The 12,491-nt window shown below is 45.0% G+C and overlaps 1 protein-coding gene across 3 annotated transcripts in view; it reads left to right on the top strand.

The window, feature by feature from the left end:
• The window catches only part of chd7 (chromodomain helicase DNA binding protein 7), an 83,459-nt gene extending 71,214 nt beyond the window's left edge, over positions 1-12,245 (top strand). For 2 of the 3 annotated variants that reach the window (XM_036985766.2, XM_036985767.2), the window contains exons 32-38: positions 1,514-1,747; positions 4,717-4,884; positions 5,980-6,225; positions 8,653-8,868; positions 9,169-9,312; positions 9,458-9,562; positions 9,729-12,245. In XM_036985766.2, coding sequence (XP_036841661.2) covers positions 1,514-1,747; positions 4,717-4,884; positions 5,980-6,225; positions 8,653-8,868; positions 9,169-9,312; positions 9,458-9,562; positions 9,729-10,754 — 2,139 coding nt within the window. In that variant the 3' untranslated portion in view covers positions 10,755-12,245. The remainder of the gene's footprint in view (positions 1-1,513; positions 1,748-4,716; positions 4,885-5,979; positions 6,226-8,652; positions 8,869-9,168; positions 9,313-9,457; positions 9,563-9,728) is intronic. The other variant, XM_036985768.2, reaches the window with a different exon arrangement.
• The last annotated feature ends 246 nt before the right edge of the window (positions 12,246-12,491 follow it).

The raw sequence follows: 12,491 nt of genomic DNA, 5'->3' as shown, positions 1-12,491 counted from the left end.
GCCTTACGCCCTGGAATTAAAATGGATTTTGGGGGGGTTCTATCATTTGATTTACACAACATGCCTACCACTTTGAAGATGCAAAATATTTTTATTGTGAAACATAAGAAATGCAGAAATTACAGCTGTAAGTCTCTTGGGGTATGTTGGCACATCTTGCTACTGGTATTTTTGCCCATTCTTCAGGGCAAAACTGCTCCAGCTCTTTCAAGTTGGATAGGTTCTGCTGGTGTACAATAATCTTTAAGTCATACCACAGATTCTCAATTGGATTGAGGTCTGGGCTTTGACTAGGCCATTCCAAGACATTTAAATGTTTCACCTTAAACCACTCAAGTGTTGCTTTAGCAGTATGCTTAGGGTCATTGCCTTGCTGAAAGGTGAACCTCTGTCCCTGTCTCAATTCTCTGGAAGACTAAAATAGTTTAACCCTTCAAGAATTTCCAAGTATTTAGCACTATCCATCATTCCTGTAGTTTCCCAGTCCCTGCTGATGAAAATTATCCCCACAGCATGATGCTGCCACCACCATACTTCACTGTGTGGATGGTGTTCTTGGGGTGATGTGAGGTGTTGGCTGTGTGCCAGACAGCTTTTTTCTGACCACTCTTCCATAAAGCCCAGCTCTGTGGAGTGTACGGCTTAGTGGTCCTATGGACAGATACTCCTATCTCCTCTGGAGTTTTGCAGCTCTTTCAGGGTTATCTTTGGTGCCTCTCTGATTACTGCCCTCCTTGCCTGGTCTGTGAGTTTTGGTGGGTGGCCCTCCTTTGGCAGGTTTGTTGTGGTGCCATATTCTTTCCATTTCTTTTAATAATGGATTTAATAGTGCTCTGTGGGATGTTCAGTTTCAGATATTTTTCTATGACCCAACTCTGATCTGTACTTCTCCACAACTTTGTCCCTGACCTGTTTGGAGAGCTCCTTGGTCTTCATGGTGCCACTTGCTTGGTGGTGCCCCTCGCTTAGTGGTGTTGCAGACTCTGGGGCCTTTCAGAACGTGTGTGTGTATATATATACATACTCAGATCATGTGACGGATCATGTGAAACTTAGATTGCACATGTGGACTATATTTAACAAATTATGGGACTTCTGAAGGTAATTGATTGCACCATATCTTATTTAGGGGCTTCATAGCAAAGGGGGTGAATACATATGCACGCACCACTTTTCTGTTTTTTTATTTTATATTTTTAAACAATTATTTTTTTTCACTTCACCAAATTGGACTATTTTGTGTGTCCATTACATGAAAATACATTTAAATTACAGGTTGCAACAAAATATGAAAAACGCAGAGGGGGATGAATACTTTTGCTAGGCACACACTATAAACATAAGGTACTTGAACAGTTCAGTATTAAAGAAATAACACATCAGTTTACGTAAATAAATAAAATGAAGAACAACTGGAGTGATAAGCTCTGTTCAAGTTGGACCCCACTCTATCATCAAAGTACTTCTCTAGTTGTATTAACCCATTCCTCTGTGCGCCATTTTTACTTTCCAGGATCGCGTAATGATCAACCGCATGGACAACATCTGCGAGGCGGTCATCAAGGGCAAGTGGCCCGCCAACCGTCGTCAGTTCTTCGACATCCCGGGCCTGTTGCCTGGATACCCTGGCCCCGTGGCGTCAGAAAGCCCCCTGCAGAGGCGGGGCCTGGCCGAGCTGTCAATGGTGGCGGCTGCTCAGACGAGCTTCAGCGGCAGCGAGGACCTCACCCTCTCGCCACAGGTTAACGTAAGTAGTAAAAAAAAAATTTTATTTAAAAACGCCCACTCAACAGATTTAGTTTGTACATACTGGTTAACATAACATGCATCTCAGATGATTGGTCTTGGAAAATGAAATGTATTCATACAGATATATAGGGTGAGGTCTGAAAATGAATATTCCCTTATTACTACATAGTTTACTTCAATAACTTAATTTTACTTTCAAACCGGTGTCCCAATTTTCTACATTGATTTTCAATCTAATGTACACTGCTCAAAAAAATAAAGGGAACTAAAATAACACATCCTAGATCTGAATGAATGAATGAAATATTCTTATTAAATACTTTTATCTTTACATAGTTGAATGTGCTGACAACAAAATCACATATTGTCAATGGAAATCAAATTTATCAACCCATGGAGGTCTGGATTTGGAGTCACACTCCCTACAACGCCTGGGCATGCTCCTGATGAGGTGGCGGATGGTCTCCTGAGGGATCTCCTCCCAGGCCTGGACTAAAGCAGCCGCCAACTCCTGGACAGTCTGTGGTGCAACGTGGCGTTGGTGGATGGAGCGAGACATGACGTCCCAGATGTGCTCAATTGGATTCGGGTCTGGGGAACGGGCGGGCCAGTCCATAGCATCAATGCCTTCCTCTTGCAGGAACTGCTAACACACTCCAGCCACATGAGGTCTAGCATTGTCTTGCAGTAGGAGGAACCCAGGGCCAACCACACCAGCATATGGTCTCACAAGGGGTCTGAGGATCTCATATATTTACCTAATGGCAGTCAGGCTACCTCTGGCGAGCACATGGAGGGCTGTGCGGCCCCCCAAAGACATGCCACCCCACACCATGACTGACCCACCGCCAAACCGGTTATGCTGGAGGATGTTGCAGGCAGCAGAACGTTCTCCACAGCGTCTCCAGACTGTCACATCTGTCACATGTGCTCAGTGTGAACCTGCTTTCATCTGTGAAGAGCACAGGGCGCCAGTGGCGAATTTGCCAATCTTGGTGTTCTCTGGCTAATGCCAAACGTCCTGCACGGTGTTGGGCTGTAAGCACAACCCCCACCTGTGGATGTCGGACCCTCATACCACCCTCATGGAGTCTGTTTCTGACCGTTTGAGCAGACACATGCACATTTGTGGCCTGCTGGAGGTAATTTTGCAGGACTCTGGCAGTGCTCCTCCTTGCACAAAGGTGGAGGTAGCGGTCCTGCTGCTGGGTTGTTAACCTCCTACGGCCTCCTCCACGTCTCCTGATGTACTGGCCTGTCTCCTGGTAGTGCCTCCATGCTCTGGACACTACGCTGACAGACGCAGCAAACCGTCTTGCCACAGCTCGCATTTATGTGCCATCCTGGATGAGCTGCACTACCTGAGCCACTTGTGTGGGTTGTAGACTCCGTCTCATGCTACCACTAGAGTGAAAGCACCGCCGGCATTCAAAAGTGACCAAATCATCAGCCAGGAAGCATAGGAACTGAGAAGTGGTCACCACCTGCAGAACCACTCCTTTATTGGGGGTGTCTTGCTAATTGCCTATAATTTCCACCTGTTGTCTATTCCATTAGCACAACAGCATGTGAAATTTATTGTCAATCAGTGTTGCTTCCTAAGTGGACAGTTTGATTTCACAGAAGTGTGATTGACTTGGAGTTACATTGTGTTTAAGTGTTCCCTTTGTTTTTTTGAGCAGTGTATTTATAAAGCCCTTTTTACATCAGAAGATGTAAAGTGCTAAACAGAAACCCAGCCTAAAACCCCAAACAGCAAGCAATGCAGATGTAGAAGCACAGTGGCTAGGAATAACTCCCTAGGAAGGAACCTGGAGGATCCAGGTTCCAAGGGGTGGCCAGTCCTCTTCTGGCTGTGCCAGGTGGAGATTTATAAGAGTACATGGCCATTAAGGCCAGGTTGTTCTTCAAGATGTTCATAGATGACCCGCGGGGTCAAATAATAATCAGTGGTTGTAGAGGGTGCAACAGGAGTAAATGTCAGTTGACTTTTCATAGCCGGTGAACAGGTCAGGTCCTAGCCGCAGACAGAACAGTTGAAAATGTTGCAGCAGCACGACCAAGTGGACTGGGGACAGCAAAGAGTCATCAGACAAGGTGGTCTGGAGGCATGATCTTAGGACTCAGGTTCTCCAGGAGGGGGTAGAGAGAATTAGAGGGACCCTACTTAAATTAACACAGGACACCAGATAAGACAGGAGAATTACATCAGATATAAAACTGACACTAGCCCTCCCGCCGGGCACATAGACTAATGCAGCATAGCTACTGGTGACTGAGACGGGGCCAACCAGGCAAGATATAACCCCACCCACTTTTCCAAAGCACAGCCCCTACACCACTAGAGGGATATCAACAGACTACCCATTTACTACACTGAGACAAGGCTGAGTATAAACCACATATCTCCTCCACACAAGCCCGAGGGGGCGCAAAACCGGACAGGAAGATCACGTCTAACTCAACCCACTCAAGTGTCGCTCCCCTCCTAAGGACGGCATGGAAGAGCACTAGTAAGCCAGTGACTCAGCCCCTGTAATAGGGTCTGAAGCAGAGAATCCCAGTGGAGGGGAAGCCGGTCAGGTAGAGACATCAAGGGCGGTTCGTCGCTCCAGTGCCTTGTCTTTCACCTTGTCACCCCTGGGCCAGACTACACTCAATCATAGGACCTACTGAAGAGATGAGTATTCAATAAAGACTTAAAGGTTGAGACCGAGTCTGCGTCTCTCACATGGATAGGCAGACCATTCCATAAAAATGGAGCGCTATAGGAGAAAGCCCTGTCTCCTGCTGTTTGCTTAGAAATTCAAGGGACAATTAGGAGGCCTGCGTTTTGTGACGTACGTGTAGGTATGTACGGCAGAACCAAATCGGAGAGATGGGAAGGTGCAAACCCATGTGACGCTTTGTAGGATAGCAGTAAAACCTTGAATTCTCAACCTTATATTTCCCTCTCACTCTGTAAAGGAGGATGCTCTGAGCATGTCGTTGCCAAAGCAGCGTCGTCGCAGGCGGAGGAAGGTGGAGATTGAGGCGGAGCGCGCCGCCAAACGAAGGAACCTGATGGATATGGTGGCTCAGCTCAGAGAGTCTCACCAACCTGAGTCCCAGAGCCAGGCCATGGACCTCACCAAGGTAGGGTCTTTAGAATTTTATGAATTAATTCTAAATTTAGAAATATCTATCACTTTTTACAACTGCATTGTATTTTTTTGAATTACACTTTTTGGTCAAAGTGGTGTCCTACGGATCAGGTTTGACGAGTTAGCTAGGTAACCCTGGTCAACTCTTGAGTTCAACTCAGGATAACCAGTCGTACCAATGTATGTGGCTCACCTTTCAGTCAGGTAAATCTCTATGGCAATGAATCCTACAGAACTAACCTATTCCAGGGCTGGGTAACTCATGACTAACTCATTTATCCTGAATGAAGTGTCTGAGCAGTGAGTTGAGGACCAATTAAATACGGATTCCCTCCCTCTCACAAAGATTGTGCCATCCTCTTCATTTGAGGAAGAAGACTGATTTTTTTTTATTTTATTTATTATCAAATGTTTTGTTGGTATTGTAAAAAAATAAAAAAGTATTTATCACATTATTTAGTAATGACAAAAGGCATTTGGTATTTTACAGGGACAGTGACTTTTATATGACAAGTGTTATTTCGGTAAAATCATTTTATTGATAGCAGTGGGTGGTGGGGGTTGCTCATTCATTGATAAGCGTGTTAATGATAATTAGGATTAGGGTGTTAGGGGTGTTAATGATACGTAATAAAATAAAGACCTCACTTCTAAAAGCATATTTCTCATCATACTGCAAGAGAACTTTTCCTTGATTATGATTGACAAATCTAAATGCGTCACAGTTACGAGACTGCTCGAATTATCGGCAGGCGGACAAGCAATACCCACCATTGTAGTACGGATGAAGCTTGAGCTGGAATGTGAAGGGAACTGAAGCTGGTTCGCTTTAGAGAACCCTGAGCAGATCTAGCTTGCTTCGTAGGATACCCCTCTCCCTGATATGTATGAGTAAAATTGATCCCACTGAAATAAAGCATTTTAATATTTATCACATCTATTTATATAAAGGAATCAAGTATGTAAAGCACTATGGTCATATTAGTTGCCATGTAAATGAACCTCTTTGTTACAGGCATTGCATTTTAGTCTATACATTGACTTTAAGTTTCCATATTGCTTATCATTGGGACTTATTCTGCTCCAGGGCATGCATCACCACAAGGCAGCGTCGTCCCTGGCGGGCTACTCCAGTAGCAGCATGGTGCCTTCTGCTACCCTCAAGGCTCAGATGGAGCTGCTACAGGCGGCCACGCCTTCCAGACATAGGGCCAATGGCTCATTGGCCGATGCTGACCTGCCCACCCGGAGGAGACGAGGCCGCAGGAAAAATGTGGAGGGGCTAGAGCTGCTGTTTATCAACAACAAGAGAGGAGCCACGGTACACAGCATGGTCACTAACAGTCACATTTTATTAATTTATTAAAGGTCCATGCAGCGTTTTTTAAATTGCAATATCAAATGGGTTCTGTGATTGTGTTAAATTAAAATGGTCAAAAAGAAACAAACCGCTTCTTAGCAAAGAGCAATTTTGCTAGGACTGTCTGAGAGAGTTCTGAGTTGGAAGGGGGAACTGAAAACTAGCTCTTATTGGCAGAGCGGTTTTGAACTGTTATTTTTAAAAAAAATGAGATGTGTATGTATATATGCAGTACTCATTCAAGGGTTTTTCTTTATTTTGACTATTTTCTACATTGTAGAATAATAGTGAAGATGTCAAAACTATGAAATAACACATGGAATCATGTAGTAACCAAAAAAGTGTTTGGTTGTATTTTATATTTGAGATTCTTCAAAGTAGTCACCCTTTGCCTTGACAGCTTTTCACACTCTTGGCATTCTCTCAACCAGCTTCACCTGGAATGCTTTTCCAACAGTCTTGAAGGAGTTCCCACATATGCTGAGCACTTGTTGGCTGCTTTTCCTTCACTTTGCAGTCCAAATCATCCCAAACCATCTCAATTGGCTTGAGGTCGGGTGATTGTGGAGGCCAGGTCATCTGATGCAGCACTCCATCACTCTCCTTCTTGGTCAAATAGCTCTTACACAGCCTGGCATTGTGTTGGTTCATTGTCCTGTTGAAAAACAAATTATAGTCCCACTAAGTGAAAACCAGATAAGATGGCATATTGCTGCAGAATGCTGTGGTAGCCTTGCTGGTTAAGTGTGCCTTGAATTCTAAATAAGTGTCACCAGTAAAGTACCATCACACCACCTCCTCCATGCTTAACGGTCGGAACCACACATGCGGCGATCACCTGTTCAACTACTGTCTCAAAGACACTGAGTTTGGAACCAATAATCTCAAATTTGGACTCATCAGACCAAATTACAGATGTCCACCGGTCTAATGTCCATTGCTTGTGTTTCTTGGCCCAAGCAAGTCTTCTTATTGGTGTCCTTTAGTCGTTTCTTTGCAGCAATTTGACCAATTTGATGTTGAAATGTCTGTTACTTGAACTCTGTGAAGCAGTTATCTGAAGTGCAGTTAATTGCTGATTTCCTCAGTTTACTCTGGGGCTTCCTTTCCTGTGGCGGTACTCATGCGAGCCAGTTTCATCATAGCACTTGATGGTTTTTGAGACTGCACTTGAAGAAACTTTCATCGTTCTTGATATTTTCCTGATTGGCTGACCATGTCTTAAAGTAATGGACTGTTTCTCTTTCCTTGTTTGAGCTGTTCTTGCCATACTATGGAATTGGTATTTTACCAAATAGGGTTATCGTCTGTATACCACCCGTACCTTGTCACAACACAACTGATTGTCTCCAAAGGCATTAAGAAGGAAAAATTCCACAAATCAACTTTTAACAAGGCACACCTGTTAATTGAAATGTGTTCCAGATGACGACCTCATGAAGCTGGTTGAGAGAATGCCAAGAGTATGCAAAGCTGTCATCAAGTCAAAGGGTGGTTTACTTAGAGGAATCTCAAATATGTTTAACATGTTTTTGGTTAATGCATGATTCCATATGTGTTAATTGCAGTAAACTAATGGACAGCAACACTGAGGCTTCTACTTCCAGCTTATATACATTTTACAATGGTCATCTTTTTGTTTGTTTTTAGTCCCACCTTCAGTTACCCTCAACCCCTCCCATCTATCTGAAGACCATCCAGTTTTGATTTCTATTTGCCATATTTTTCAACTGTTGCGTTTCACAAACGTTCTGAACCTATATACATTTTACGGACACAGTATATTTTACGTTAGTGATTTTATTTTTAGTCCCTCCCTTCAGCTCCACTCAAGCAGCTCTTACCGAGCTTCCCAAACTCTGTTCTCGGGATCCCCCTTTTTTTTTAGAACTACACAGCTGACTCGACTAATCATCAAGCTTTGATTCTTTTGAATCTGTTGTGTAGTGCTAGAACAAAAACCAAAATGTGCACCCTTTGTGGTCCCCAGGACCACGTTTGGGAAACGTTGTCTTACACTTAAAGGGCATTATCATAATTTTCAACAATTACAGTATTATTCCAACCTTAGTGCGAAAATGTATATAAAACACAGGAAATCATGTTTCGGACAGCATTGGACCTTTTTTAATAAATGGTTATTAAGAACCTGATAGAAAACAGGTTCAACAGGAAAAAGTCTGAATTCAGTTTTAGAAATTGTCAAATGAACACGAGTTTGACTGGGATATCTCAATTAGACTAACGTACATTTAAATACAAGTTTGACAGGACTTTGATCAAATTTCATACAAAATCAAACATTTTAGATACAATTTGAATAGCTCAACTTTACATGGTAATGAATGTTGAGTTAACCTTTCCCGGTCTTCACCCCCCATCCCCCGTCCCCCTCTATAGGAGGATTCCGAGGGGACCAAAGCGTCAGTGGAGGGGGTGCAGATGCCCCCGCGCTCCTACCGCCACAACATTCCCAGTCCCAGCGCCTCCGCCCGCGTCCCCTCTGTCAGCGCTATGGAGGACGGGGACCCTGGTACCCCCTCTGACAAGGACCTGAGGGACTGGCTCAGACAGCACCCCACGTACACAATGGACATGCCTACTGCATACACACCAGTATGTACTTCAATAAACTGGAATACAGTCTAGTTGTTTACCAGATGTCCCTATACAGTAGAACTATCCCATCAGTGTGGAATATGAGCATATCCCCTACCTTCAAACCCCTGTTCCCTTTCCTAAATCAGATCTTACACCATCCCCTTCAGTGATTTTAAAATATGGTTACAGAATATAACATTTAGCTATTCTAATTCGTAACGGTTATAGTGTCTATCATGAAGTATTCAAGAATTTCATGTCTGGTCCTGTCGTGATTCCTAATCCCTGTCCACACTACTGTCTGTCTCTCTGTAGAAGAGTGAGGAATTGCTCCTCTCCTCCCAGTTCCCCAAACCCAAGCAGAAGCGGCACCGCTGCCGCAACCCCAACAAGATCGACATCAACACTCTCACCGGAGAAGAGAGGGTTCCCGTGGTCAACCGGAGAAACGGCAGAAAGGTAGGGGTTCTTTTCAGTACAGTACAAATTAGCTTTGTCACAAATGCATTGGTCGCCATTTGGCAACAGTTTCAATTTGGCCTTTCATAGCAAAACTGAAGGTATTGCTATCTTGTCAAACAATTTGTTCCTCTTTTTTTTCCAGATGGGTGGAGCCATGGCGCCGCCCATGAAGGAACTGCCCCGATGGCTCCTGGAGAACCCAGAGTTTGCCATCGCTCCTGACTGGACCGACATTGTCAAGCAATCGGTGAGTCTCTTGTCATTCTCCCGGTTAGCCCTCAAATGATTCCAATCAGCACTTGTTTTAGATTTTAACCTTATCAGTTGGAAACTGATGTTTGAGGAGAAATGAATGCCGAATTGCAAAATTGCCGTTTGATTAACTAACCACGGTCTCTTCCCCTATTCCACAGGGCTTCCTCCCTGAGGCCATGTTTGACCGTCTCCTGACTGGGCCCGTGGTTCGCGAGGAGGGCGTCCGTCGTCGGGGGAGACGCCCCAAATCGGAGATCGCCAAAGCGACGGCGGCTGCTGCGGCAGCTCAGGCCCAGGCTGCATCATCCGGGGGCCTAAACCCTCTGCTGATGAATGGCCTGTTTGGAGGCATGGACCTCACCAGCTTGCAGGGCCTACAGAGCTTCCAGAGTCTTCAGCTACAGCTCATGGGCTTCCCCGGCATGGGGGGGTCTGACTCTAAACACGCCTCAGCCATGCTGCCTCTCATGCTGCCAGGTATGGCTGGTATGGGCGGCCTGCCAAACATGTTTGGCCTGGGAGGCCTGTTCGGAAATAACCTGGCCGCCGCAGCTGCCTCGGCTGCAGCCACGCCCGCTACAGCCTCCAACGGCACCAATGACGAGGGCGATTCGGACGAGACGTCAAAGAGAGACGACGGGGAGGGCGGAGAAGAGGGGGATGAGGACAAGGAGAAGGACACTGGGTTGGAGGCGGAGTCGAGTGAGGCTAACAGGGACGCCGCGGCTCTGAACGCAGCCGCTGCCGCAATGGCCGCCTCCGGAATGTCGGCCAGCTCCCTTGCCTTCAACCCCTTCCTGCTGTCCACCATGGCCCCTGGGCTCTTTTCCCCCTACATGTTCCTGCCCCCTGGCCTGGGAGGTCTCACTATGCCTGGCTTTCCCCCCACCACCCTGGCTGACCTGCAGAGCGCCATGGCTGGAGCCATGGGGGCTGCTTCTGGAGCGCAGGGCCAGGAGAAGGAGCCCAGCCAGGCTGGCCCCGCCCCGGACCGCCCTGCCGCATCTACCGCAGACCCAGAGACAGCCGACGACAGTGACTCAGCAGAGAGCCTGGAGAAGACGGCCGAGTCGTCTGCCCTAGAAGACGAGGCCTCCGCATTGGCTGAGGAAGCTGACTCGCCGCAAGACGTAGCGGCCGAGGATGAGGAGGAAGGAGAGGATGCCCCTGAGAAGAGTGACTGAAACTAAACTGGCCTTTAACACACCCCCCCCCCCCCCCAGTGCTCTCATGACACGTTTACACACCAACTTGATATCCAAATTAGTTTTATTTGTCTTTGTTTCTTTTACAGGTAAAAATGAAAATCAGGGAGAGTATACGTAACTAAAAGGCTCTCACTGTAGCGTTAATAGCGTAGTCAGGGAAAAAGCAAACTGAACTAGAGTTTTGCAGATGTCAAAAGGGTGTTATTTTTGGTCTTTGTGCTCTCTGAACAGTGCATACTAGATGAGATGGAACATTTCCTCCGAAATATTATTATAGGAATGAATCGTTCCAATAGTGCTATGCTGCTTTTCTGTTTCTGTATTTTTTTGATTTTTTTTTACTCTCTTGATATTGTGAAATTAAGTAGCATCTCGTAACTCTCCATTGGCGTACAATTTAACGGCATTAAGCGTCTATATGCTGCTGATGAAAAGGATCTTGTTTTTTTTGCTGTTTTACTGTTCTGCCTTGAAGAGCAGGATGAAGTCCTCACATATCAGATGGCCTAATAATCTGACTGTTCCCAGTCTCTCACACTGATGATCTCCCACACAAGTCTACACACCCCTGACTGTTTCTTCCTGTAATCTTACACACTAACAATCCAATCTCTGACTCTTCCCCGTCTCAATCGGACGGTCTTACCCTCACCCACCGTTCCTCTCCCAGTCTATGAAACGACCCCGTTACCCTTCTCAGTCAAACTCTTCCCAGTTCCAGTTTTCTGCCGCCTAGTACTACTACTACTAACACCCATATTGTCTGACTCTTCCAAGTCACACTCGTTATAGAAACTGTTTTCCAGTCTCACACACTGATGGCCCTGACTCTCCTGACTGTTTTTAGTCTGACACACTGACAAAGCCAAGCAGGGGAGAGACCTCTCTTCCACAATGCGGAAGGAGACAGCAATAACCTAAGGCAGCTTTTGAATGTCTCAAACATCGCTCTCCCATTAAAACACAACCACAAGTGTCGGTGAAAAAGAGAAACTAAATCGCATATAAACGATGACATGAAAAAGTACTGCAATCAATTTGTCTCACACTATCCCTGTTGATGCACTGGTGTAAGAGTAAAATAATCAGGTACCTTTATTAGAACTATTGAATGGGCTTTTTGTTACTTTTAGCCACCAAGCTGAAATGCATTACCTCAATTCTAACTAGCCTTGAAGTTTACAGACATAAGTTGTAAATGTTTTCTTTTTTGTCTTTTTTTTTCTTTTTTTTTTCTTTTTTACATCATGTATGATGAACTGTAGTTATGATGCTTTTAATAAAAGTGAATCATGATATTCGCCTAGGAAACCAAACCCGGAGTGCTTGTTGACCAGTTTTTTTTGTGTTTTTTTTTAATTGGATGTTAAATGTACATGTCTATTTTGAGTGTTAAATGACCTTGGTTGATTCATGGTGGTGAAGTTATTACCCCCAGAATAGGAAAATAAAGGCTTTTTAAGTGCAGATGGACATATTTTTGCCAAATGTGATATCTACTAACAATTCAATAAAATCCACTACAATTAATCACATTTTAGAAATATTTCATTGCGCAATAAGCATAATTTGGCTGAACACTAGAGCAATCACACCATCAACCTACCCTACAGGAGGGAAGAAGAGGGGCCCCTGCTGAGATGTCTATCTTGGCTGCATGCCAGCTCACCTCTGACTGTGATCAGAAAGGTATTTATAGGTGAAAGCAATCTG

The sequence above is a fragment of the Oncorhynchus mykiss genome, chromosome 8, assembly GCF_057628025.1.
Source record: "Oncorhynchus mykiss isolate SJ-2025 chromosome 8, ASM5762802v1, whole genome shotgun sequence".
Lineage (NCBI taxonomy): Eukaryota > Metazoa > Chordata > Actinopteri > Salmoniformes > Salmonidae > Oncorhynchus > Oncorhynchus mykiss.
The sequence above is the reverse complement of the archived record's forward strand: the minus strand, read 5'-3'. Positions and strand labels throughout refer to the sequence as shown.